Raw genomic sequence first — 25,510 nt, 5'->3', positions numbered from 1 at the left:
ATACCGTTGTCCTACGCGAGAATATGCAAATGTGGCCATTGACGCACTATACAATCAAGAAAGACACATAGTTAATTCATGGTTTCTATAATTGCTGCAGCGAGTCAATTCATTCATTGCTCATTAACAACATGAACAGAAAAGGCTTACACATGTTTTATGCAGATTATCTCTGAAGTAAATGTCTTTCTTGACACTACGTTACAATGATGAAATGTGTGTTTATTTGTTTTTTTTCTTCGCTTCCGTATTGATGTTGCTTAAAATTTCTGTATATTTTTAGGCATACAACAATTGAACAGTAAATGACACATAGTTCGAGTATATGCCTGCATTATTGATACGCAAAACTGCGTATCGCTGATATTATCATAACTATTATGTACAATTGAATGATGAATGCACAAACAAAAGAGCATCACGGTAAAGTCCTTTGAAAAAATATCTATTGGTCCTCAGTACCGTTGTAAGAATGCTTGTTTTTTTATGTTTAAATCGGCATACGATGCACGATGTAGAAAATAATAATAGTAACAATTTAGTTCAAATAACAATAGGTTCAAACAGGACATGTTAATCACACATGTATATATATACAAGAATATTACAGCGCATCAAACCGGACTTTATTGTAGATTGACGCGTTGCTATTCCAGCGTATCCATTCATCGAAATCGTTCCGATGCTCACGTGAAAAGTGGCTCCCTCAACCGCCGGCAAAGCCTGTCTTACGCCCGCCGATCGGACCGTTACCGCCGTCCGACGAACCCGCTGAATTGCTTTTGGGTTAGCATACGATCACCACTATCTGTTACCGTTACTGTTGCTGCTACCTGTGAGAACTCCGAGAAGCTCAGCGGTTCGACCGACGAAATCGCTTTCGTACGTGACCACAAGCAGATTGATAGTGTCATCAGCGTCGGCCAGTGAAGGCTCGCAAGGACAGTCAGGTATGCAGGTTCGCTCTAGCTACGACCGGATATAAACAAAGTAGTCGCCAAATGCCACTTTTCCAGCGATGAATAGACGGTAAAACTACAGTTCTCCTCTGGTTGGCAGCCGTACAGACGACGGAAAGCCTTATTGTAATAATAAAAGAAACACATACTTGTTTGTTTTGCGTACGACAAGACTATATCTGGCCCGAGGATTGCAACGAGACCTCCAAAATGGCAGCTGCATAGTGTGCACACAAATACAAGGCACGTGGTCGTTTAAATCGCTACAACTGTCAGCTTTCGTATCGTAATCTTTTTCTGGCTTCATCTCTTCGAGCGGTGCTAGGCTTAGCTTCAGTGAGAGTGAGGGGAGTATTTTTAGGACGGCATCCTCGCCCGATGCTGGATAAGCGCAAACAACGAGATCGTAGTTTGCCGGCCAAAATTCTAATCTTTCGGCAAAAGGCATATTAGGTGGTGCCACTAGAGGGAATTTGGCAGCGCGTTGTTGTCGGCGGAAGCTTATCCCGTGTCCGTTTTCTCGAATTGTGAGGTCTTCTTATTGACGAGCACACACTATAGGAGGCCATCCGCAGCTTCTACAAACGAATTTAGACGATTCTAGGAAAGGCTAGATAACAAATCGTCTTCTGCAGAGCACCATTACGAACACTTTTCATAATATACACCTGCCTGCTACGCATTTTCTCGTCAACTAACTGCTCGTAGGAGGCAATGCTTATAAAAGTAACTGCTCGTCATCGTTCTCAGCAGTCATTGCAGGTCGAGTTGGGTGATCAGGACGTCCTCCCGTGACAGCTTCGAAGACCGCGAGTCTACAGTCAAAAAGATAATCAAGTAGATGACAAAAGTTAGTAAAAATGACCGATTATGAGAAAGCTAAATTAAAAAATCAAAAGTAATAATATCAAAATACAATAGCTATCTAGCCTAACGAGCAGCAGCTGTTTATGAAGGAATTAGATTTTAAGCTGTTTTTTGATTTTAGCCAATATTTAAAATCTAACCGGACTTTTCCGCTTATTGACGCAAATGGCTTAGGTGATACACGCGCTTAGCGGCGGTATGAACGGCAAGGCGATGAAATCTTCTACATCCAGTTACTCTGTTGAAGGACAAGTAGCGTTCGAGCGACCTTCAATTATGTCACCTGCACACTATATTCGTAGTGCAACATACACGATAGTTCATTTTAAAACAACTAATAAAAGGAACATGTTTCTTTAAGCAATTTAAGCAAGATAATAATAACGGCTACCTTTGCGAAACGTAGTAATAATGACAACACTCGGAATTCGTTCATAGTACGAATCTCATTGCTGCCATTATTCTTACTAACAAACACAAACAATTGAAGTCATCACCGTTAGTCAGGCAGATTGTAGGTAAACATAAACCTCGTTGGAACACTTCCACTCATAGAAAAAAAGGTCCTTTATGACCTTGGACCATGCGAGCATATTTAAGCGGAAGACAAGACACCTCTAACGAAAACGTAAGCTACGTTGCAGATGCACACAGGCCCACGTGGCCTGCCGCGGTTGTCCTTCTTCAGCCTGGACTACATCTTCTAGGCAAGCTCCTTATTCCTCTATTTTTGATCTGTACGCGCCTTAATGCAATCGTGTTTTCTATTTATGTGCTGTTGGACAAAGGGGAACTCCTGTTAGCAAGACCCTCTTTCAGCTTAACTTGGTTTGTTTCTCTTTCGTCCCAACAAGGTTTTAAAGCACTAGTATCGGCCAGGAAAATCCCTGTAGATTATCGGATTGTAGGACCACAGCTGCGTAATTCTCGCATGCTCTATGCATGGACTAACAATGTCGTTTGGGGCGTCGGTGCCACCAGCCACGACTGCATAACGCGTATAATAATAGTAGCAAGGCAAAAGGTTTTAACTGCTGCGTGCTGCTAGTCGTAGTTACTTAGTACAAAGTAACAAACAATTATAGCAGTAGTAGAAGCCTCAGTAGCCAATGGGAGTAAAACAGCATTCGGAAAATTGCAGTCCCAGCCACAGCGGCGTGAAGGTGACCACGCGGAAAGGGGCAGGAAGGGCAAACTTCGACTTCGACTTCGCCCAACTCCCAGCAAAGCTACAGTGTGGTATCAATGAGAAATACAGGGCAGCGCGTGGAGAGGGCGTCCGTATCGTCACTTAGCCGCTGGCCAACGGCTAAAGTACGAAATTTATAAGCGACCTTTCTACACAGGAACTTTTTAACAGAATGCATCAAATAGGGCAGCAGCAACAGCAGTCGACGGAGTAAGACAATGCGGTGGTGTGACAATGGCACGACAACTCGACCTACATTAAGCGATACCGTTTGATTTTTTTGCTTGCGTCCTGTTCTATGCGAATGTGCAATTGCTGTATCATACTCAGGAAAGAAGCGTCAAACGCGAGAGTGTCAAGGGACAATATGAAATCATAACGCCAGAAGTGGATAAGGTCTCTTTCATAAAAGTAACATAGCGGTGTTTCCGATGTGGAACACATAGCAGACAACTCATGTGCATAATGATATGTTTTCTTTATGACAGAACCAAAGTTCTATAATTTAACTCTAGAATTTAAAACGCAAAAATTGTTCCCTCCTTAGAATTACGATGATACTCGTAATAAATAAATATTTAGGCGCAGTGGCAATCAACATTGTCTTTCAAAATGGCTCATCTGTCCTCAAAAGAAGGTGACCATTGAAAATGTCCAGAGTAGGTTTCGGTAGGAAATATAAGGCGTTGTCTAAAATCTATCACAACATGATATTATGCCACCTAGCTGAATTACCGGCCAATTACAAATACTTTCAAAAAGCGTTAAGGCGTCAAGCACGTTCGAACACATATCAGAAGACACAAGGTCACAAGACTTTTTCCATAATGAATAACAGAGCTAATAATAAAAACACAATTAGTCAACGAAAAATACCTTCACAAAGGTAACATTGCTTCCATCCAAACAAGAAGTACCTATCTTATATCCGGTATGAGACAGTGGCTGGAGCCAGCTAATGCTGTGTATGTACATAGAGTTACATATATATTACCCAGTGACATCTTGGCACCCTTCCGTGAGAATGAAGCCGTTCATTTCGACCGATTTTTGCAAGGGAACGTGACAACCACTGGCCGCGAAAGATTGCGTGCCATAGCGGGAAATAATGTTTCGGCAAATAATACTAAGCGGATGGAACAATAGAAAGATTTATTCCTGCCGCTGGCTATGTACCAGGACAACTTAGGTACGATGAAAGGTAAAACGGCCACGTATAGTCTTCAGTTTTTCGACTTTTCGACTACTTAACGCAAACAGATAGCGACAGTAGACGGACGCCAACACCAACTATCACGGGTATCCGCTTTGTTAACGTACGTTTCACCGATATTTAATAATTAGTATATGCTCTTGCGCGGTATTGGGACCGCTCGAACAAAGTATGCGTCACAAGAGACCAGTTTAAAAACCTGACTGAGGTTCCAGCTGGCGCAGTTTAACAAGTTTCAGTTACAAGCACGTATACTTAATAAGCGCGCGCGCTTTTAATATGCCTACAGTATTCTAGTCTTTGATGATATTCTTAATCACCCGAACAAAGAGCCGTGAAACGGGTCGGATAGAAACGACCCAACCCAACGTTAAAGCCGCTGCCGTCTAGTCAACGGGAGCGACAAAGAAACAATAGAGAAAGAAGAAAGAGCCTCTCAATGGTGCGCGCACACTTTGAGAATACTAAAAAAAACTATAGATAAATTGTTGTTTACTGCGCGACAGTGCTAAAAAGCTATGATTCATTAACATGTCTGCCGGCTACCGCGCCTGAATTAGCTATTGGTTAATGCGTCGATAGTTTACAAAATAATCGTAGGGTAACACGTGTCAGATCGAGTTAACAGCCATATAAAGTCATAGCATACAAAACGTTCAGTTGTTATTTCGAAATAACCAATTTAGACATAAATATACTTTCGAGCGTCTAGAACACGAGCTCTGTATGAATTTCGACGATTCGTTCTTAATTGTATTCCGCAACATAATACCTTGTAACATATCTGCAAGATGTTATTAGTAAAAGCATAAGTTATTGATGTGAGTGGCTTCCGAGGGCAAACTAAACGTGAAGAGGTATTAGCTGCTCGGAACAGTATTTCCTCTGTGATTTCGCCTTGAATATAAGTGAGATTTGAAGTACCTTTGGATTCCTTGCGCGAATCTCGACCGTCGGACATCTAATGGCGACGTATAGTCGATATCATTTTAGAAGCTTAATATCGTATGAGTGCCAACAAGGTTTGTTGGATCAATTAATTTCACCGAACTTGAAAAACCTCACCAAACTGTTTCTTGGCAATTTGAATTGAAATTGGTGCTAACACTGGTCTATTTTTATGACAAAACCTTTCAATTTCTTCTATGTCAGAATAAAGTTAAATCAGGGTATTTCAATGATTTTGAAATGGAACTTGATAATTTTGCATGCCACTTGTATTAAGACAGCCTCGTATGACAATCGTAAGCTATGTAGCTGATTGGCATTGTAGTCTACTTCCTGTTTGGTTCCATAATTAAAACCGAAGCAGAATTTTCGTGTCATGCCGGCGTCTAACACGTGTCATCATGCTACACCCTATAAACTGAGCTTCTACGGGCTGCATAGGTAGCTTATGTTATACAGTAAGATATTCTTATCTTTCCCGTACCATATTGTGTCATCCACGTGGATGATGAACATCGTATTTGTATAGCTTGGAAAATGCAGACCCACAAGAACAAGATGAATATATTCATTATTGCTCTCAATTTGGGTAATTAGGTGGTCAGCAAAAAGCTCTGTTGAAGTTCGCACATGAATGGCCTCCAGTTGCCACCACGGTCCCGAAATGATGAGCAGATGCTTGTGTCCACAAGTTATTTTAAGCTAGTGTCTGATAAGATTACGGCAACGTTATGCAGCTTATATAGCATTTTTTCTGAGTGATATAAATGGGTGTGTTGCTTAAGGCGTGAATAATACAGACGATCAACTGTGACCATCTCATAAGTGGCTTTTCGTTTGTCTTTGCTTTTTAAAACACCTTTATTGAGAAGCTCTAGATTGAATGGAAATTTCTTATTTTACAAGAATCTTAAATTCTGTGCGCGTCTATGCAATAATTTATGTGCACTTCATTTATAAATTTTAGCGTTCGGTCATCGTCTAGGCTGACACAACGTTTGAAACTTCAGGAATGCGCCCTATTTTCACGTGGTCTCATTGTATCAGAGTCAATTTAAGTAGTAACGAGTTGGTGCTATGTGCTCAAAATGCCGTTGCTAATAAACACTATTTGACCTTATTATTATTATTATTTTACAAAGCAATGAATGAACGAATATGTTATAACATGATTTCTTAGGAATGAATCAATTGATAGCCTACGTAATGAAGTAGGATCCGATCTGAATGCACCATTGACATATACATCAGCGAAGTCCTTATTGAGTACTCTACGTCCACTCAATAAAGTATCTACATATATTTATCCTTGTAGAAGTACCCAACGAGCTAGCAGAACATCATTGCCAACGAACGGAAATGCTGCCACATGATTGCAATTTTCGAATCTTATTGAACCTGGCTTCATTAACACGGCACAGCGATGCTAAACTGAGGTAAATGCAATACACACTGATAAAAAAAAACGATGCATTTGCACTTTGCCAAAATTGCAGTTCCAAAACCCAAGAACTGATCACTTCGCGAAATCGCGGGCAGAAGAATCGTCGTCTTTGAGGTGGACTTGACAAAAAAAGGGGCGAGCAGCAGCTTTCCGATTGGCTTGTCGCTACTACAAATCCATCCGGGGCCCCTGTGTAAGTAGATTGTGTACAATTGCTATTTAATTTATTGAATGTTGAATAAATTGCCCCTAGACAGCAGCCAGCTCAGCAGCAGTGTGTAAGCGATGCATGTAATGTCATCACATACTGGTGAGTTCGGACCTAGATACGCTTCTATCATTAGCTGAGTAGCTAGTTTTCGACACATAGACAAAGATGTAATGGCATTTCAATTGGCACGACCCGATGCACGGATCGATAAATGCAACGGTTGCGCATATATAAAGGATCCCCCAAAACGAGTCAACTGTACCCGAGACCGGTCTACAGTTTTCGGACTGCAGTTTGATGCCTTTACTGTCCATTTAATGTGGTGTAAAATAGCACAAGATAATAACCCCTTTATAATCACCGTTATTTTTGAGTGTATTATATATAACGTATATAAGGAGGTCCTTAATGCTGCCCAATCTTATTTACGTCGCTTCGCTGAAATGAACGGGATATTTGCGCGATACTTTATTAGACAATGGTTACTCGAAGCTATTAAACGCAAGCGCCGGATTAAGGATGCACCGCCACGCGATGCCATCCGTCTGATACCAGAGGATGTCACGTGTGGGGTGACGATTAGCAACAGTAGCGAATCGGCGATGCCAAAGCATAATATTTAATCGTGCAAGATAGATAGTCGAAATAACAATACGTCGATGGTGTAGCTACCGCAACAACCGATAGTACATTGTCATTAACGCTAAAAAATTCTGGTAAGGGACATGTATTGCTCGAAGTAAGTACCTGTTAAGGCTTGACAACAATATACTGACAGAAAGGCGACAATAACAAAGACTGATAATGGGTTTGGATGTTGAAGGCACGCTTTGACGGAACCACGAAAAACAACGAAGAATAGCGTACGGCGTTTGTCGTTCTAATGAACTGAGTGTGATTAATAGATTACTTTTGTTCCCTGGATAGTAGAATACGAGCTGGAACATCTATTTTCTCCATGTTAGTCCTGTTTCATGAACAGTAAACGATTTCCCATCTTCATGTTGGTAGATTAGAGAAAGAACTAATCGAAATTACCGTCGTGAATCTATGATATTGCATAGGCATTTGTTCAGGCATGGGAGTCAAGCTGTTCTTCCAATCAGTCAATGTCGATAACAGATCTTTCACTTGTATCACAAGTATATAGCGAACGACAGGAAACGATACGACACATATGATCAAAATCTGAACTTTTTATTGGAGAGTTGCAGTATGTCTAAATGAGTTACATAAATGCCTTAGCTTGACCACCCATCACGGTGGCGTCTTCCCAAAACTCAAGGATAGAATTACTAGCTAGATTTAATTAGAATTAACTAAGCTTAGCATAGTGGATAGGACAAGCAAGAATGTTATACAAGTGCTTGGTTAGAACAAAGAAAGGTAACGTTTTATGAAAAACCTTGTAGACAACAAAAAAACAACCATTCGAAGTTCATGCTCATGCAACAGAGTAGGGCAAAAGATGTAAGGACCTCACAGCAGTTGGAAGCTTTCTATTTTGATTATTATGTCTTTGGTAGTGTGCTCTTTGCTAAACGTAAATATAAACGGTTTCTTCGAAAGAATCTAGTTCGAGAAACGTTCTACGCGTCATGGTAAATTATACCAAACAAATCTGGCTAATATCGTCTAGATTCAAGGATGGCTCCATTCGAATGCTCGACATAGGCACGTGTTACGTATGTACAGAAAGCTAGACTAAAGCGTAGAATTCAGGGAAGTACGATTCAAGTGAATTTAATTATCGTGCCTTAATAAACGAATAAATCAATCAAATAACTCAATGCAAGATAATGACGCACATGTTATTGACAAACTTCTTTCAAGTAAGATAGCCCAATCCGTACATGTGAAATTGTTGTTTATTCACTCCAGTGTTATATTAAATTACTCATTAATAAATTACCAGATTTTTTTAATATCACTGAAATGTTCTATTCTATATCACTTATTATTTTTTAATTTAAAAATATCACTCTGTCGGTGGTTTTATTTTCGGCTACAGCTATTATTTACGTGAAACCCGCGGTTGACTGCGTAGTCAATCCGCAGTGCGACTTTCACACTCTGTCAGTCATTTTCAGCTGCTTCGTTGACACTCACTTACACCCTTCATTTTTACCTGATTTTCGTTTATTTTGTGGCCTGCTACATGTTTCAACTTTAACGTGATTCTTTTGCTTTGAATGCAATTACCAACTAGATTTAGCGTGAAAATTATCAAGTCATATCTCTGTTATTTACTGTTAGGCAGAATAGTGATTGATTTTGTCTTTTTTTTTGTATGGGCTGAAACTTTTTGGCGCTGGCACCCCGGCAACCGGTGCAATACGCTTGCGATACTGTAGAAGCTATCCCAGTCTATTTAGTTCTTACTGAAGACCACTGAATAGTTTTCATAGCGTTGAAATCTCTCAGGTAGATCGTAGCAACTTGTCGGAACATGATAATGTTCAATTATACTGTAAACGTAGAAACGGAGTACGGGTCTTGCGAACGGGCAGAAAGGTAAATCGGGAAAACGGTGGCCAACAGCGAATGGGGGCGATAGAGTCAACATGAATACTAGCAGCATAGGCATCATCCTTGTCATAAGAGCCATCATCATTAACAACGATAACAAGTATTAACATTCGGCTTAATTCACTCGCTTAGGAAAAATAGCCGCCATTTAATAATAAGCTCATTTGTCTATCATCTGTAAGAACACTGCTTTTTGTTACGTATATCTAATTTAGGATTTAAGCATTCACACGAATGATACACACTTTTATCCCAAGTAAATCTTCACGTAAATGTCACGCACACAGACATGGGCTTGTGCCCTTAGCCTGTAACAAATAAAAGCAACCACACACATTGATTCACACACATATAACGAACAGAGTACTATGTAGGATGTGACGAAATTCTGCGTTTGGTCTGGGCGACAAAAAAAGCGTGCTTGAGACCGATAAAATCCGCTCTACTACACTTGAACTGAGACAGAGAGAGTGACGATGGGAAATCACATTAGCCGGGCCCTGAAAGGATCCTGGCTACGTCGAAAAAAGATATGAGCTAGCTACCTGATAGGTCACCAACATTTCGCCACATCCTAAATGTTATAGGCAGATATAGACAAAGTTATTACGTCCCGATTGCATATGAAAGCGTGTTCGTGACAGGATTCACCGATGAGTCTCGGTATGCACAGCAAGCGTACGCGTAAGTACAGAAACGAGTAACAGTAATTATAGTCAGCCCTAGAAGACACCCATCTACCTTTTTGGCAAAAAATTGCATCAGTCTCAGTTTACGATAATTAGTGAATTGTTCAAAGCACATGACGACTTCACTATGCCTCCGATGAGATCGGATTAGATCGTCTCGATCTGTCAAACTTGCTTTTATTTGTTTGTTGTCATTTTTTGCATACTTCCCTTGTTTTCTCGTCACCATCTCATGGTATCACAGAGAAGATATTATTATTTTTATGAGTCATCGTTTCATCATTTGAAGATCGTGCATATCACACTTATTCATAAACCCAAATTTCCTCTTACACTTGCCCGTAGGCAAGTCAATGCCGTATGGCTGAAATGCTATATTGTATATGCAAAATATGTGTTTGTCTTTACATATTTGGCAGGCCAGTACCTATATTAACATCCTACTCTCAAAACATGTTTTTCAGCTTTCGGGCACTTTGCCTGAGCAGCAGGTAATACTAGGTCTTGTTGTATTGTATGAATCACAGTAATCTGCAAATAATCCATAACCAAACACTGCTGTATATTCAAGGTTGAATCGTTGCCTGAATACGGTTATCTTACCGAAAAAGCGAAACATTAAACTCGACCTTCAGTTCAGACAATAGGAAGGGGCTTCTACGTAACCTCACACGAAATATCAGCCCACTGATATTATCTGAATAGTATCAGCGGGCGGCTTGAAAAGTGTCTATTTCATTCAACAGTTATTTTCCACTCTACTGAAAGATTGAATATGCTCCCAGTTCCACAGGATCGCGACAATTACTTGCGATTTGCTTGGCGGCTGTTATGAAGAGCAAGGTCTGCTTTTTTTTTGCAGATAGGTTTTGGTATGTAATGGCATGCAGCCGCCTGCTTACTCCGTTAGTGGAACAAAACCTATTATACAATTTCTTAGAGCGCAAGCGGCCCCAAGTAGTATAAAATGGCCATCTAAAATCTTCAAATAAGGCAAAGGATGGAGAAACAGATAGATGTTGGACAACGACAATTAAAAGTTATTTAAGTTGACAAGATGCTCTTATCTCGATAGATTTATCTCGATAGCCATTTAATGGTTAGTCTTATAGGAATGTGATTTTCTCATTTACAGTGTCGACATCGATCTAACACCTGTCATGTATTCGAAATGCCACGGGCTGGCTTCTAACTGACTTTTGCTACGAATAGATGGGTGTCCTCTTTTAGGCGAGCTGTTAAATCGCATCGTAACCTTTCCTCCCCCATATCGACCTTCGAATTTCCTCGTTTGTGCGAAGTTGCTCCTCCTCCGTTGACGCGACCACCGAACGAAGCAGGTGGGCTTCCTCGTGGGGTGCTGCACGCGAATACAAACGAACAAGAAATATATGATAGATAGACCCAACACTGTATTGTATAACTTCAGCAGAATGCTGACCTGTTTGAACCTTAGCACAAGTTAGATCGTGGGAGCTAGAGACATATACGGCTGGTTCAAAGTTTATCCTATAGCTGTAGCTTATGAAAATAAAGTGCTTTACTAGACATCGGTGCTCCTGAAAATGCGTAAGCGAATTTGCAAATATATAACGAAGTAATAGTGAACAGCAGCAAAAAAAATATCTTGAATTGAAGCAAAAGCTGACTACCAAATATTTCAGGTAGCCTCACCCCTATCCTGAGAAGTTAGTCATATATAGCTTATAGAGTATGACTCAGACCCGAGCACAAGAGAACACCCAGGCAGATTTAGTTGATGAATTCTTCTTGGGCAAAATTTACTAACGGTACTACAGCAATATAGCAGTACAGATATAACTTATCAAACGGACACATACCTTGTAGCCGTCGGTTTCCTAAACTTGTAACGCTGTTTCCGATGACACGTATATGTTGTTGCATGTCAGATGTCACATCGGAAACATCGACCATCGCAAGAAGCGACTGGATAAAGGAGATATTCCCGAAGCGGTCCGATCTGGAAGCAAGACATCAGGACATGGGGTACCATGTAGACGAAGTTCGTCATAAACATTGATTATGAGCGAATCTATATCAGCGCAAAAATTGCGAATTACTTTTACGCTTTTATACTTTGCAGGCCACTGATTAGCCGTAGTAAGACCGAGTTTGATCTGTATGAGGTCACACACAGGTTTCAGCCCACGTGAAGGGAACGATCCTCTCTGACGTCATCCTTTTATTGCATTTTTACGCTATGAACACAAAAAATAGATAAAATATTCCAAATATATGTATAATTACAAAAATATACGTATGTAGAAGATAGAAAATTTTGAAACAAGGTTAACGACCACTACACTGCGACATGCCGGTCAATAACTCTACAGAGTCTCTGTACCACAAAGTAAGACCGACTCAAGGATTGCTTTTAAGCTTTCGTACAAGTTATTTTTTTACCGAACAACGTATCCCGGTGAGCATATGTTGATTAATCTAAATCATATTCTTTTTTTTTATAATTGAGGCATGCCTAAATATGGCGTTGCAATTAAGACACTATATGAAATTAATCGAACCATCCGTGACCATGAATTTGAAACAAGCTCCACTCTGCTTCGTGCCTTTGTGCGTTACAATCATCATTATACCCGCACTGTATTTTTTGTGATATCGTAGTCATATTGTTCTAAGTGGTAGTCGGTCTCATAAACGAATCAAGTATTTAAAATTATGACACCCAGCCTTATTCTTCTCAGACACTTGATCAGATTTGATTTGATATTTTCGCTATTACGATCCACGACACAGGTAGCGCTGAGCTGCCATCGGCTGTCAGTATGTAGTACAACTTTTCATGTTTTTCTCTTTCGTATTCGTTTTTTTTTGTTTCAAGAGGTCCAAAAGCACTGCCATAGTCAATACGGTAAGGAGATAACGAGATGTATTCCTTCCGTGGCACTCAGAAAATCAATATATGTTATCAATAAATAAGGTCTATGAAAATTACTGCAATAAGTCGATCTTTTGGCTTTAATTTGTAACTCAAATATGTACTGGATAATAGTCTGTCACAACTCAGTTCAATATTCTGGTGAGTTTTATTTTTGCAAAATTTAACATTGTGACTATGTGTAGATATTCAAACCACGTGACAGTTATGCGACAGAAAAATGACACATATCAAATTTGAATCAATATGCTTTTTACCCTTAAATGAAATGTCTCATCTCAGCCAACCTATAAGTTTTTTTTTTGAAAGATGTCTTTGATTCAATCTGAATAGCAATATTCTATGGTTCCTTGTATGTGATGGCGGCCGTCGCACTACAGTTTCTAATCAACAGTAGCCTGACGTCTATGTATAGTTGAAATTGGGTCTAGTGGTATCTTTATGCCCATTTGAGGTAGTTTCATTTTAGATAGATGACCATACTGTCAAGTTAAAGCAGGTGATGCATAGAATTGCGAAATCTAGAGAATAAACTCCGATTTACGGAGTTGAAAAAAGAGACAAACAACTTACAGGTAAGGTTTGTAGGAAAATGTGTAGTGATGAGCAATGGCCGCAAGAAACATCTCAATACATATGAGGAAATCCTGTATCGATCTTGTTGTAGCTGCTACATCTGCTTGGTCTTCTTTTTTCTTTTCTTTGTTCTCCCACCAGATATAGATGTTGATCAGGACGCTTTGACTGCATTAGAAAAAAAACATTAAGCAAATGCGCGTTTTTATACACTGCTCTGCCTTACAAACCGTTATGGAGGACACCCCCTCTACTGTAACGTTTGTCACCTTGTCTATCACTGCTAATTCGTTTATTACACAAGCTCTGTTGCAACCATTAGATCTATACGACTCTTTCTAAAGCCTGTTCATTAGTAAACCGTCAGTGGGATGTGTGCGCTTCGAACATTTGTTCCAACCTAGTATATCAAAGCTAGCTTAGCCTTCCAATATATTGACTAAGGTTACTTATTTTATCAAAAAGTACTAAACTGTGCTCGTTTTTTAAGAGGTTAATGTATCAAAGCCATTCGCAGGCACAGCCTCATTTTCATTTGATACTATGGTCGTGTGGGATTTTACCAGCGTCTCCTGACAGCACAGGTCGTCACTGAACACGTCCAACTGTCCTCGTATTTCGAGTGAATTGCGTTCTGTTCAGCAGTTGTAGGTACACAACAAGTATGGCCGTTAAATTACTTACAAAAAGGAAAAGAAGACAACTGCTTTAATGCAGAGGAACTTCCCAATAGGCGACATGGGCGCGAGGTAGGATCGGTATGCTTTGTAAAACATTACGAGTGAGTACATAGCCACGAACTGCGAGATATTGTTGGCAAGAAGAACCCACGGAAACCAACAGGAAAGGTTAAACTCTCCCTCACAGTAGCTACCAGCAGCCTCCGTGACACTGAAATACGTTCGTGAAGAAACAGGTTAAGATAGACCTTGTTTATTTCCAAAGAATATCACTGTAGAATACATAAAGACGACTCGATAAGCAGAACCGTCGGTTTTTCAAGGGACTTTGTATGCTAAATTCCATCGATATCTATCTCGAGTTTACAATGTCATCATCGCTATGCATAATTGCGTGCCACGACGACCGCTCCACTTAGAATAATTGACGAGGATATATTGCAGATACGTACAATAAATTCGTGAATCTCAATGCTGTCTTTCGAAAGCGACTGAACCAGTAGAGCTTAGAGTGGACTATTTTTTGCTACAGAGCTAAAATATATTTGAAAGGATTGCTTACACTGCTATAAAGGTGGTGACTACACGAACTACGGTATACTGGAGAATGCCATGTCGGCAATTATCGATAAATGTCATTCCACCTCGACACGGTGTAAGGAAACAAAGTGGGAAGATATGCTTCACCTAAAAACAGTATGCGCAAACCGAACACGACAAGCATATTTCGAATTAACAGTCATTGCTTATAACTAATATTAAGCTGACTATTGACAAATACGTTCACTAATCAGATCACCTGTTCTAGAGTTTATATCTTAAGGATAAAGATTTTGTTTGTAATTCGTAAGTTTCCACATAATATCATAACACGACAATGAAAATGTAATAATATAATCGTTCAAGGTTTATAGACTTTTCTTAGCTGCTTGTATTAATCACAGACAAACACTCATGCTTACCGATGGTTGTTCACCAAGAGCGACTGGGTCGTAATCCTGATCGTAGAACAGATAGTTGAGCAAGAACATCATAAAGTTATATATCACATAGGCCTCGTAACATTCACGCACAACGTCCAGATAGAAGCCTCCTTGAGGCCAACCCAATGAGATCCACTGAAAAACACCATGATAATAAATATAATTATGCAGTATCTATGATAACCGCTTAGAAATCGCTTCGCGGATGATGAGACGGGGTAAAACCTTTACTGATATTTAATGTTTGATATTAGAATAGATATCAAAGTACGGAACATTTACTACCAGAATACCATTTACTAACTCCATTTTACGTTTTTTTCCAATATTTTGTATATATATATATATAGTTTTACTATAGCATTTGCAGATTGCTCAAGGTTATATTATATAAAATCAAACATTTGAAAGATTTGAGTCGGATCTATCAGAAAAACTCATAGTTGCCAATGAGTTTTATTTTTTTTGCTATATTGTGAACTTTATTTATATGGTCTTACTGAATTAATTGAATAGATGGGCACCATCCAAAGAACCCTGATAATGTGCTTTTGTAGATAAGGTTTACTATAATTTGCTATATGTCCAGCAATTTCATATAACGTGACGGGTGATGTCATCATTAGGAACGCCCCTGCCGCAAGGAAGGCCTGCGTTCGTTGAGACGCGCCTTCATGGATCTGTTCAGAAATAAGAGAAATAATCAGCACTGCACGGGTTACAATCGCATGTACAGAGTTATAATCTACGCCTGTTTAAGGTGACTTTTGGAGCGCTATATGGCGCATACATTATGACAATATTTCAAAGTTCCACTAAGTTGTATTTTGAGCAAAGCTAGTGCACATTTTCCCACATACCATTTTGGTAATCCACCACGGCAAGAACACTGTGAGAACAACCAAATAACAGATGCCCGAAACAGCCTTGAACCAAATCCGCCAATTGCGAAGGCATGAGTGGACTTTGAATGAGATCTGCCGCCGAACTGACCCATGTGCTTGGGATGGCGCAGTCCGTGTTGCTGTGTTCTCCATTCTTGTTCCTAGGTTCCGCTGGCCACTGCGCCCCTGCAGGCCGTACCCGTTCGGTCACTAGCACTACTCCTCGCCTTTGATCACCGCATATATAGCAATAAAAAATCACTGTATAGTCCGTCGAGACAACAGTTTCTAAGGTGAGCATTATTATAGTTAGATTTGGTTTATTTTTGCGTGGTATTGTTAGATGAGTGCCAGTAACATGTAACATGTAAGTTACTATGCCATTAAAAGCAACGATTACCACCGCAGTCATGCTAAGGTATAAAGCTTCCGACAAGAATCAGTCGTGAGGTTATGACTTTCGTCATACTTATACAAACAAAACAGCTAGCCTATTTTGTGTCCACAATGTTTAGGCTACGTTGCCCTAACGCTAACAAACGAATAGCAAGAGAAACTCGGATTGGCCTATCGGCCGGAATAACCTGTCAGTCGTTGAAAGCAGTATATATATATATATATATAGTATACATATATAAAATAGTGTGGTTAAGTATTGAATTAAAAAGAAAACAGCACACCCGGACCGGATGATAATTACCGGAAATGTGTTATATTGAACACTCAGCCACCCTATATGCAAACTGTGAGTTTTCTGTCGAGACCATTCCAATCCGCGTAACAACTATTTGGCTGAATCAGTATCATATATGTAACAGTATCTATACAGATTCGAATTATAGGCAAAGTTCCTAACTAAAGGCCAAATATGCCGAACGGTATTATTAACAGTCCGACTAAATGTACTCGCATATTCGCGTAAGTATTTGAAAAATCAGTGTTACTCTAATATTTCATTTTGAAATGAATATATTTGTTGAACAATATAGAGATAACTGATCACTGCTTGAGTAGTATGATGCTAAACCGTCCTATTTTACTGGTTCTCCTCAAGCGAGAGAACCTAATTGAAAAACGGTTCAGAGAACAATGTTTTTCGTGGACCTAGCTTTTTCGAGCTTTCCAAGGTAACATAGTTTCTGTGCTTCCTATAAAGTATGTATCCAGTGAGCTGTAGTTTCATATTAACTTGTATTCGTAATACGACAGCCAGGCTGGAGGATCTCTGTCGCGACGCTTATAGGTATACATCTTGCGCCATATATGAAATAATACTTTGCTACGAAAATTGGGGAATTATTGAGATGGTGCACTTAATATCTATTAAATCGTTACTCGAAAGTATTTAACCCATCATCCGTGTGGGATAATTTTTTTACATATAATTTACTCTTAGCTTTAACATTTAAGGATCACTTTGGCCGATGCTAATAAATATCTGAAAAAATAATTCAATGACAGCTTGAAACAAAGATGTATGCCGCACAGAAGTCGTGCAAGGGGAAAGGCCTAGAGCTATATACTAGGCTTTTCACAGAGAAACATGCTAAAGTCGGACAGGCAACATCTATGAGCAAATTGAATATTCCAACAAAGATTAATACCCTTTATTTACACACTTCCGATACAATGTGGGACAAACGCAGAGTTTTTTTTTGTGTAGAACTGTGTCATTATATCAGAACAGATACATTATATTAGAACTATACAGTGGATGCCGTAGGTAATTTTTTTTATCATGAGACTTAGAACTCATTGTAATATGGTGGACTTATATTTATTTCCATTTTTCTTAGTTTACGGTCTTTATATCAAAGTAATGCAGGGCTGCTGCGAGATGCTGATTCAACTAGTGAACTTCTCGCAACAAGTCCTTTAAAAGGGTCAAGGTGCACGTATTATAGTGATTCGATAGAGCCCAACCGAAATTAAAGGGATCGAAGGATAAAATCACGGGTATTAGCTAAATATTACTTAACCAATATTCGAAGGCAAGCAATAGGCTTACGGTGATTTGAGTACACACATTGTTATACACAGAGGACGGTAGAAAATAGGGTTGCCGAACTGAAATCAGTAAGATAGCAATTTTACCTTATTATTCCCTTTTTTTTTTTACCTCAGATCGGACAAGTGTGGTGACTGCAACCTCGTGCGCAAATGAAAGTGTAAAAAACATCAAGAATAAAAATAATTTATCAAGATTACGAGAGTATCTAAATTGACTAACAAAGAGGTCGACCGTTCCGGGCTAAAATTTATAAGAAATACAGGCGGTTATAGAAATCACCTTCGTAAATACTTACTCTTAAAACGTTAATTGCTATTTAATTTGTATATTTTACGCCATGACTGGATTTACGTTCTTACCGTTTAAGAAGGACTGTAGTTGTCTTTTTTTAAGATTATCATAAACGGCAACAAAAAAGCTTTAGAACACGTTGTACAGACTACATGGCCAACAACTTCACAAGTTAACGGCTTAATGTACGTTTCGTTGGGCATAGATGGTAAATAAAATGAAAGGCCAAGACAAATATTGTCGCTACGAAGAATTCCAATAAATATCAATACAAATTTCGATGCAGAATGAAATATGCTTTATTATTTATTTCAAAATTCTGCTACGATAAGGTTTAAAGCTATCATTCTATTTTGCTGCCCCCTTTTTCAAGCCTACCTATCAATTCGAATGAAATAAAACTATCTGTCCGCACCACAGTTTTTTTTTTATAAGTAAGGCACGACTGTAGGTAACCAGACCTAAAAATGTGGAACATATATGTGTTGCAACATCACTCTGATCACGTTGGCTTTCTGGAGAGTTAACCGTGGTAGACATCGATTTCTGAGTGTTGCTTACAAAACTATAAGTTATAATGTTGCTAGTCAAGTCAGCGAAACGAGTGGCGTGTTCAAAGCCGTATATATAATCACGCGCAACGAGATAATATTAAAACCTGATTACTCTTGTTTCACCGAATACCACACAAACGTAGACACGCAAATCGTGCTTGTGTATGTAAAATATACGTAGAAAAACAAAATCTCATATTTACACTGCAAGGCACGTACCATTTTGTCTGGCAGCTTTGAAAAATCATTTCTTTTATCTTTTATTTAAAAATTTTATTCGCTTAAGACCTATCCAAGATAGATGCCTACAGCACAGTTAATACAAAATACATGTAGAAGAGCAAAATGTAAAGGATCGTACGAGAATAAATTGATACGCATTGTCCATTATACTGGTAATTCAGCTTTTTGTCATTGTGCAATATAAATCAAGCAACGTACGCCGGAAGTGAAACAACCGAATTAGTCACCGATCTCTATCGTCGACGCCTTTTATTTGTGTACTCACGCAAGTTCCCTTACGGATTGCACTGACAAATAGGTTGACTAAAGTCGCTAAAAGAGTATACTATAAAACAATGGTATATGTTGACAGTCGTAGAAGTAGGAAATAGTTCACTACAGTCCTGACTCACTTCCTTCTGCGGACACAATGCTACCACTTCAGTGATCATTGATTGAGTAACTTGATAATCTATTTGAATCCACCGACCTAGCAAGAATGCAAATTGAATTGGCACTCTTGGCAATTGCAATATTTTACGTCATTTTCAGGTGACCGCGCAGCGGTGGAAAAGCCGATTTATCGTTCAAAAACACTCTCAATAGTTCTAAATATTGTCTTGCTGATGTCATTTGGAAGCATGCGCGAGTCAACATCACAATGGGATTTTGGATTATCCAAAGTGGACAGACCGTTGGAGAATAATCTTTTTGCTTCACGCGATACGTAGGCAACGGAGTGAAAAGCCTGAAATTAATATTTCAAAGAATTGTACAGCAATCTGAACCCATCAGATGTACAGGTTTGAGTAAATTATATAGTTCAGGTACGTTACCATGCAGATGACGTAAATGCTGGAAAGACCATTTTCATTCACGTGCATATGCAAAATAAGAGTAGACATTACACAAAAAATTGACTGAATAAGCGTAACAGTCCGGTCGACCAAGCTAATGATTGGACTACTACTAATTTAGACGTCCAAATACATATAAATTAAAGCCAGACGTCGTGCATATTAGCCATCACCTTCTACCCGATGACAGATTCTCTGTGGAGTCACATATCTTCTACAAAGTGATGTTAGAATGATTTTCCGAGACACGAAACTTCTATCAGCTCGAACGCAGTATTTAAGGTATGTTGGGCAATTGCCGGACCGCAGTTACGTGAGACGTTTGCTTTCCTTCAACCAAGTCATATGTCAAGATGATACATAATATCAAAGTAGCCACTTTATATTTCAACGTTCTTCTAGATAGCTTTACATAATTCGTATGAACACATTAGGGAGAAAGCTTTTCGTCTACGATTGTTGTAATTACGTTGACTCACCGACGACTGCTATCTGTAACACAATGCCTGGTAGTCACCGTCTGTCATATGCACTATTACTGTAGGCACGACGCAATCACCCAACAAAAGTCATTACGTTTTTTAATCGAACTCCTCTTTTTCAGACGAGTCCCACTTCAATGGTGACTTGAAGATTATTACCAATACTAGTGACTGTCGTAACGTTTACCAACTGGTTCGCTCCTGACATATGAAATAACGACAGAAAATCGGTCACATTCGAGGTGTAACGAAGAATGGACTATGTGGTGAATTTTGTCATTTTGATCATCGAGAACAGAACGGTCACCAGAAATTATATTCTATATCGACAAAAAAAAATACTTTATATCGACAGCAGTTTCTTCTCCGTCCAATTCCTCACGATTTGTTTCACGTTCTGTTACCTGGAAGAAGGTCTAGGCAGCCACTCAAAACTCAACACACAGAGGCATTGCACTAAGCAGGCGCTAGGCCCTCAAAAGCCCTCACCCGTTGTCCGAAGAATAACCCTTAGTTCTCGGAGCTCCAAAAATTGAGTCGACTAGATGGGCGATAAAGATAAAAGTACTTCATTGCTCTCTCGGTTTTGCGTGCAAAATAAAATTTTCGTAAAAAAAACCTAGAAGCTGTAAAAAGTCTCGGTTTGGGATTTACAACAGTAGGCTTTTTTTAGGACGTTAGATATTGGCGTTTACCTTTTAGAACACAAACACGACATAGCGATATTCTGATAGCTTACTTGTGCGTAGCTCGATTCCATTGAGCTCGCAGTGTGCCAAGTCTGTTCGACAGCTGATTGCCAAATTTCGGCTTTTATATTCCACAAGAAGCTTTCAGTAATTTATTGTGCGTGGGATCTACCTAAAATCACAATTATAGCATTATAAATATTTCATATATATACATTGATAAGGTAAATAACGGCCCGAACGTTATAACCAGTAATGGGTGACCAGAGCACTTTGAAGCACAGCCGGACCGTCTGTAAGTACACAGATTCGAACGTCTGGTTCTTGGAGCTTGAATCGAAATCGAATTTGTTTCGGCTAGATTTTATAAATTTTCCTTCTTAATTTTTGAGAAAAAAAAATATTTTGTATTCAATTCGTATTCGTCTGAATCTTTTTACTTTTTTTGCTTTGCCGGCTACTAGTCATCCACACAAAAATTCCTACTCATTTGATGCATTTGTGTCCAAAGCTGTAAACTTTATATAACGATAACTACATAATAATAATAATAATAATAATAATATACATAATATATGGTATATGTATAGGATTGTAATTTTAATGGAATAGCCTTCCGAATCGCGGCTAAGTAACAGTCTCCACTCGTTTGTATGAAGTATTTCAGTTATTTTGGACATGAAAGACAATGCGGTTTGCTCCTAGTTTTATACAATCTAAACTCCAACCGGTCATGAATTTGGCTAATCGTTAGGCAGTAAATTCGCAAATCTGTCCTACGTTAATAGCTTCCACTCATTAAACACTTATATATGTAAGTGGGCCGCACTCTAGTAGCGTATCACCCTGACTTGCGCAAAAGTAGTCTGAAGATGGTCATATTTGTTGTATATACACGCTGAGATACAAAATGGTTGTAGGAATACTCCGACGAATAAGTAAAAGGCTCATGCAAGCAATTAAGGAATAAATATCTATGCGAAAATGACAGATTAAATGGTGTTTGATCCAAATAGGGGAAAACGATTTTATTGATATCAAAGGCAGGTTCCTTAGTATTTTTTTCTAAACGTCTTTTCATTGTAGCTAGTAGTTCCACCCGCAGCGAAGGTGATGGCATGGAGTCTCCAATGAAGGCGGCATGTGAGGTTCCGATGCCAGTGTCTACTCATCGGGCACCAAGGTTCGTCCCAAAAGAGCCATATAAAGCCGCCGTTGGCCTCAGTAAGCGTGAGCATGAAAGGAACAAACTTCTACGTCATGTCGATCAACTTGAAAGAAAACTTGAAACGCTTCATGAACAGTACAAGTACGTTATTTTGCGTAAGCGCTTTAACGACGAGAGACATCTGCTCTTTGCAAAAAAGAACCAACAATACATTACGGGCCACCAACTATGAGGAAGCCATTATCAAAAAAGTTTAGGTCATACTGTAATTTGGAACGATAATAAGTGCTATTTTCCAATATGTGGAAAGGATTCAGGTGGACGTTAATGCGGATTTAAAGAAGCTGCTGGTGGCCTCTCTCGGTGAAGATATGCAAGAGCGTGTTCAGTTTCTTACCGAAGATAAAAACAGACTGGCGTCTGAAATTGCCTTTTACACACAAAAGCTGCAAAAAGATCTTGGCCACATTGACGAGCTTAACATAGAAGTAAGTTCTCGCTCGAACCGACCATTGTAGTAGGTCGCATCGAAACTATTCCATAATTCAAAGCAACTTAACTTTATATACAAATGTATATTTGTGTGCCGGTTATCTCGAAAGGGACTCTTGATTAATGTTTGAACTAGGATTGGTAGGAATTATATTATAATACGCTAAAACGTCTAAATGTATGAAAATTCGTTTTGATTTAGCAAAACCAGACGAAACTTAGGGATTGATAATTTGAATACTAACGTGTTACTTTTTGTTAAAAACGGAGAAAATATCGACCAATATTTGTCACTTAGATTAGAGCTACCATATTTAAATAAATGATTCTCTTTGTATATTCATACAATCTATCAGTAAGAAGTATGTTTTTGCTGGGCATCGAAGGATGCCTAAAAACGTCAAAGAAAAATGGCCAACCTATTTTGGTGAAAAAGGGTATCCAACCGATCAAAAGAAGTAAATTAGAAGCTATATTTTAAGGTCTTCTTCTAGTCAAAATGTTAGTAATTATAATTATAATACTGTGGTGATTCAGGTGGACGTTTGGAGAACAAAGTACTTAGCCACGAGTCTTCTCGTCACGGAGCTAGCTACGGTGAAAGCTGAGCTTATGAAGAAATGTGACGACTTTGAAAAAGCCGTGGAAGGTAGCCGAAAAGAGCGAGCCGAAATTACAGATAAGATCTTTAAGGTCGGTCCATACCTTACGGTATCCAAGCATATTTATGATCTTTACTGCAAATGTTATCGTATAAATCAGCTTTATAACACGATAGTTGTAAGTGGCGTTTCAGAGTAGCACAGAACTTCGCTAGTCTCTAGCAGGGACACGATTGAAAAAGTGAAGGGGTTAACGATCATTAAACTTTATGAACAACGTAATTTTAAGGTGAGGTTAAAATATAGTCGAAAGATTTGCGGAAGACTCATACACGGCAATAACCTTTATGACCTAAATGGTAATTTTCCCAAAATGAAGTGCGTATATTATAAATTAGAAATGAACCCTAGTCAACAGTACTAAAGAGGACTTTGTTTCATTAAACATTCTTTTCTTGTATCTGGGTAGCTTAGTTGGGTGGAGATAAACCGAACTCAAGATTTGATTCTATAGTTGTTCTAAATTTTCAAGTTTCCATTCTAGACGTTATAGGCCAAAGCCTTTCATTAGTTATAACATGCTTGACTGCGACATGTGGTTCATTTAAAGGCGTATAATATTCTTCGGGAGGTTCATTTCCAAGTTGAACTTCAGTCTTGCCCTAAACGCCGTCCCAGAGACCTAGTTGAATGCAGTCACTGGGTGCTCCAGCTTGCTTCTGGGATTGCGGCCAACTTTAAGCTCACTGTTCCAGTAACGAATGAGGTAGGGATGGAGCGAGATGTTGCCACTAGCTGGGTACGCTGATCCATAGGAGTTAATTTTACAGCGAAGATACATATTATTTGCTTTGATAGCCTTCTGTTAGCGTTATTACACTTAAATAGACATATCGGTAGGTATGTTAATAATAAGTGTTCACCTACGGACCGACCAGAATACGTACTGGAAGCCTCCGGGTTTTGAGTCGTTAGAAAGGATTTACCGGCCATGCAGGACTGTTTTAACCTTAAGTAGTTCTGAAGTTTTCTAAGTTTTACACTAGTAGCCTTTAATGCATTTTAACGGTGGTTACAACTTGCTCTGGAACGAACAGGTCCTCGATCAAACGTTGTCCGAAAAAACATGTGATATTGCACTAAACCAGTACAGGAACCTGACTTCAGTGATGGCTGCCCGGGCATGTGTGCAGGTTGATCAAGATACACAGGAAGACATGGTGAGAACAACCGGTGTGCCCACTTCGTTTGGGTGTCAAAAGTGTCGAGGAACCATGGTGCATGTATAATACTTGAGCCAAGTTAGGCCGTCGACCGACTGTGGGTTTTGTCATATACAACTAGTAATAACAATTTTTGCAGTAAAGGTTCAGGATAAGGAAAATCGGATGGGAGTGCTGCCATTTTTCTCATTCATACAAAGTCGACGTACTGTAAAGCAATCAAATATTGCCCGCAAACTATGGGCAATATGTTGTATTCGTGCCAACACTGTCTGACTTTTGACGGTGAATGACTGCGTCAAATTTGGCAATTAGGTTGGAGTAGTCTATTGTGCTACACTGTGACCAACATTGTAGATATATGAATGAATGAGATGTTTCCTCAGCGATAGAATTTCGATTAGTTCAATCGGAGCTGTTTCTAAACTCAACTTAAAGTTAAATAAAAGTCCGCCGTTGAATTCTTCTTAATTAAAGCAGCGAAACGGTATCTACCGGTTTTGCTGGACATAAGGCGGTTCTATTCAAATATTGAAAATGTAGCAATGATTTGTTTAAATTGTATAATAAAAGAGAATTTTTTTGCATATCTATAACCATGTTGATAAACGCCGTTAGCCGTTCCCAGAGTTATAGCTGGCTGACACTTACATTGGAGGACTGTACATATATTGAGGGATAGAAATTTAAATAAAATACCTCAAATGACTATAGACGTATTAACTGATTTCTTATTTAACAACTCAGGAATTACGGTTGATAGTTGTTATCGTAAAAGATACGTTTAAGCTGAAGCGGTTCATTTATGATGTATCTACATAGGTACACGT

The 25,510-nt window shown here is 39.1% G+C and overlaps 2 protein-coding genes across 15 annotated transcripts; one reads left to right on the top strand and one right to left on the bottom strand.

The window, feature by feature from the left end:
• Window positions 1–75: 75 nt before the first annotated feature.
• LOC111255416 (transmembrane protein 184C) lies at window positions 76–21,026 on the bottom strand. 9 transcript variants are annotated; one of them, XM_086976908.1, is made up of 11 exons: window positions 20,911–21,026; window positions 20,504–20,707; window positions 16,066–16,316; window positions 15,706–15,885; window positions 15,185–15,340; window positions 14,785–14,909; window positions 14,227–14,433; window positions 13,540–13,710; window positions 11,891–12,030; window positions 11,325–11,409; window positions 76–1,774 (listed from the first exon to the last, which is right to left on the bottom strand). In XM_086976908.1, exons 3-11 carry the CDS (start codon window positions 16,240–16,242, stop codon window positions 1,678–1,680), a joined length of 1,338 nt encoding a protein of 445 aa, XP_086833034.1. In that variant the 5' UTR covers window positions 16,243–16,316; window positions 20,504–20,707; window positions 20,911–21,026; the 3' UTR covers window positions 76–1,677. The 9 variants fall into 9 exon arrangements, with proteins under 9 accessions (XP_086833034.1, XP_086833035.1, XP_086833037.1 ...); XM_086976909.1 differs by having other exon boundaries at window positions 20,849–20,973; XM_086976911.1 differs by lacking the exon at window positions 20,504–20,707 and having other exon boundaries at window positions 20,911–20,969.
• LOC111255443 (golgin-45) lies at window positions 19,858–25,399 on the top strand. 6 transcript variants are annotated; one of them, XM_086976915.1, is made up of 6 exons: window positions 19,858–19,994; window positions 22,282–22,504; window positions 22,674–22,851; window positions 23,393–23,548; window positions 24,068–24,223; window positions 24,555–25,399. In XM_086976915.1, exons 2-6 carry the CDS (start codon window positions 22,314–22,316, stop codon window positions 24,744–24,746), a joined length of 873 nt encoding a protein of 290 aa, XP_086833041.1. In that variant the 5' UTR covers window positions 19,858–19,994; window positions 22,282–22,313; the 3' UTR covers window positions 24,747–25,399. The 6 variants fall into 6 exon arrangements, with proteins under 6 accessions (XP_086833041.1, XP_022673166.1, XP_086833043.1 ...); XM_022817431.2 differs by lacking the exon at window positions 19,858–19,994 and adding an exon at window positions 20,169–20,306; XM_086976917.1 differs by lacking the exon at window positions 19,858–19,994 and adding an exon at window positions 21,137–21,352 and having other exon boundaries at window positions 22,282–22,378.
• Window positions 25,400–25,510: the final 111 nt, after the last annotated feature.

This window comes from Varroa destructor, unplaced genomic scaffold (genome assembly GCF_002443255.2).
Source record: "Varroa destructor unplaced genomic scaffold, Vdes_3.0 BEIS01000001.1, whole genome shotgun sequence".
Classification (NCBI taxonomy): Eukaryota; Metazoa; Arthropoda; class Arachnida; order Mesostigmata; family Varroidae; genus Varroa; species Varroa destructor.
This window is presented reverse-complemented; position numbering and strand designations above follow the sequence as displayed.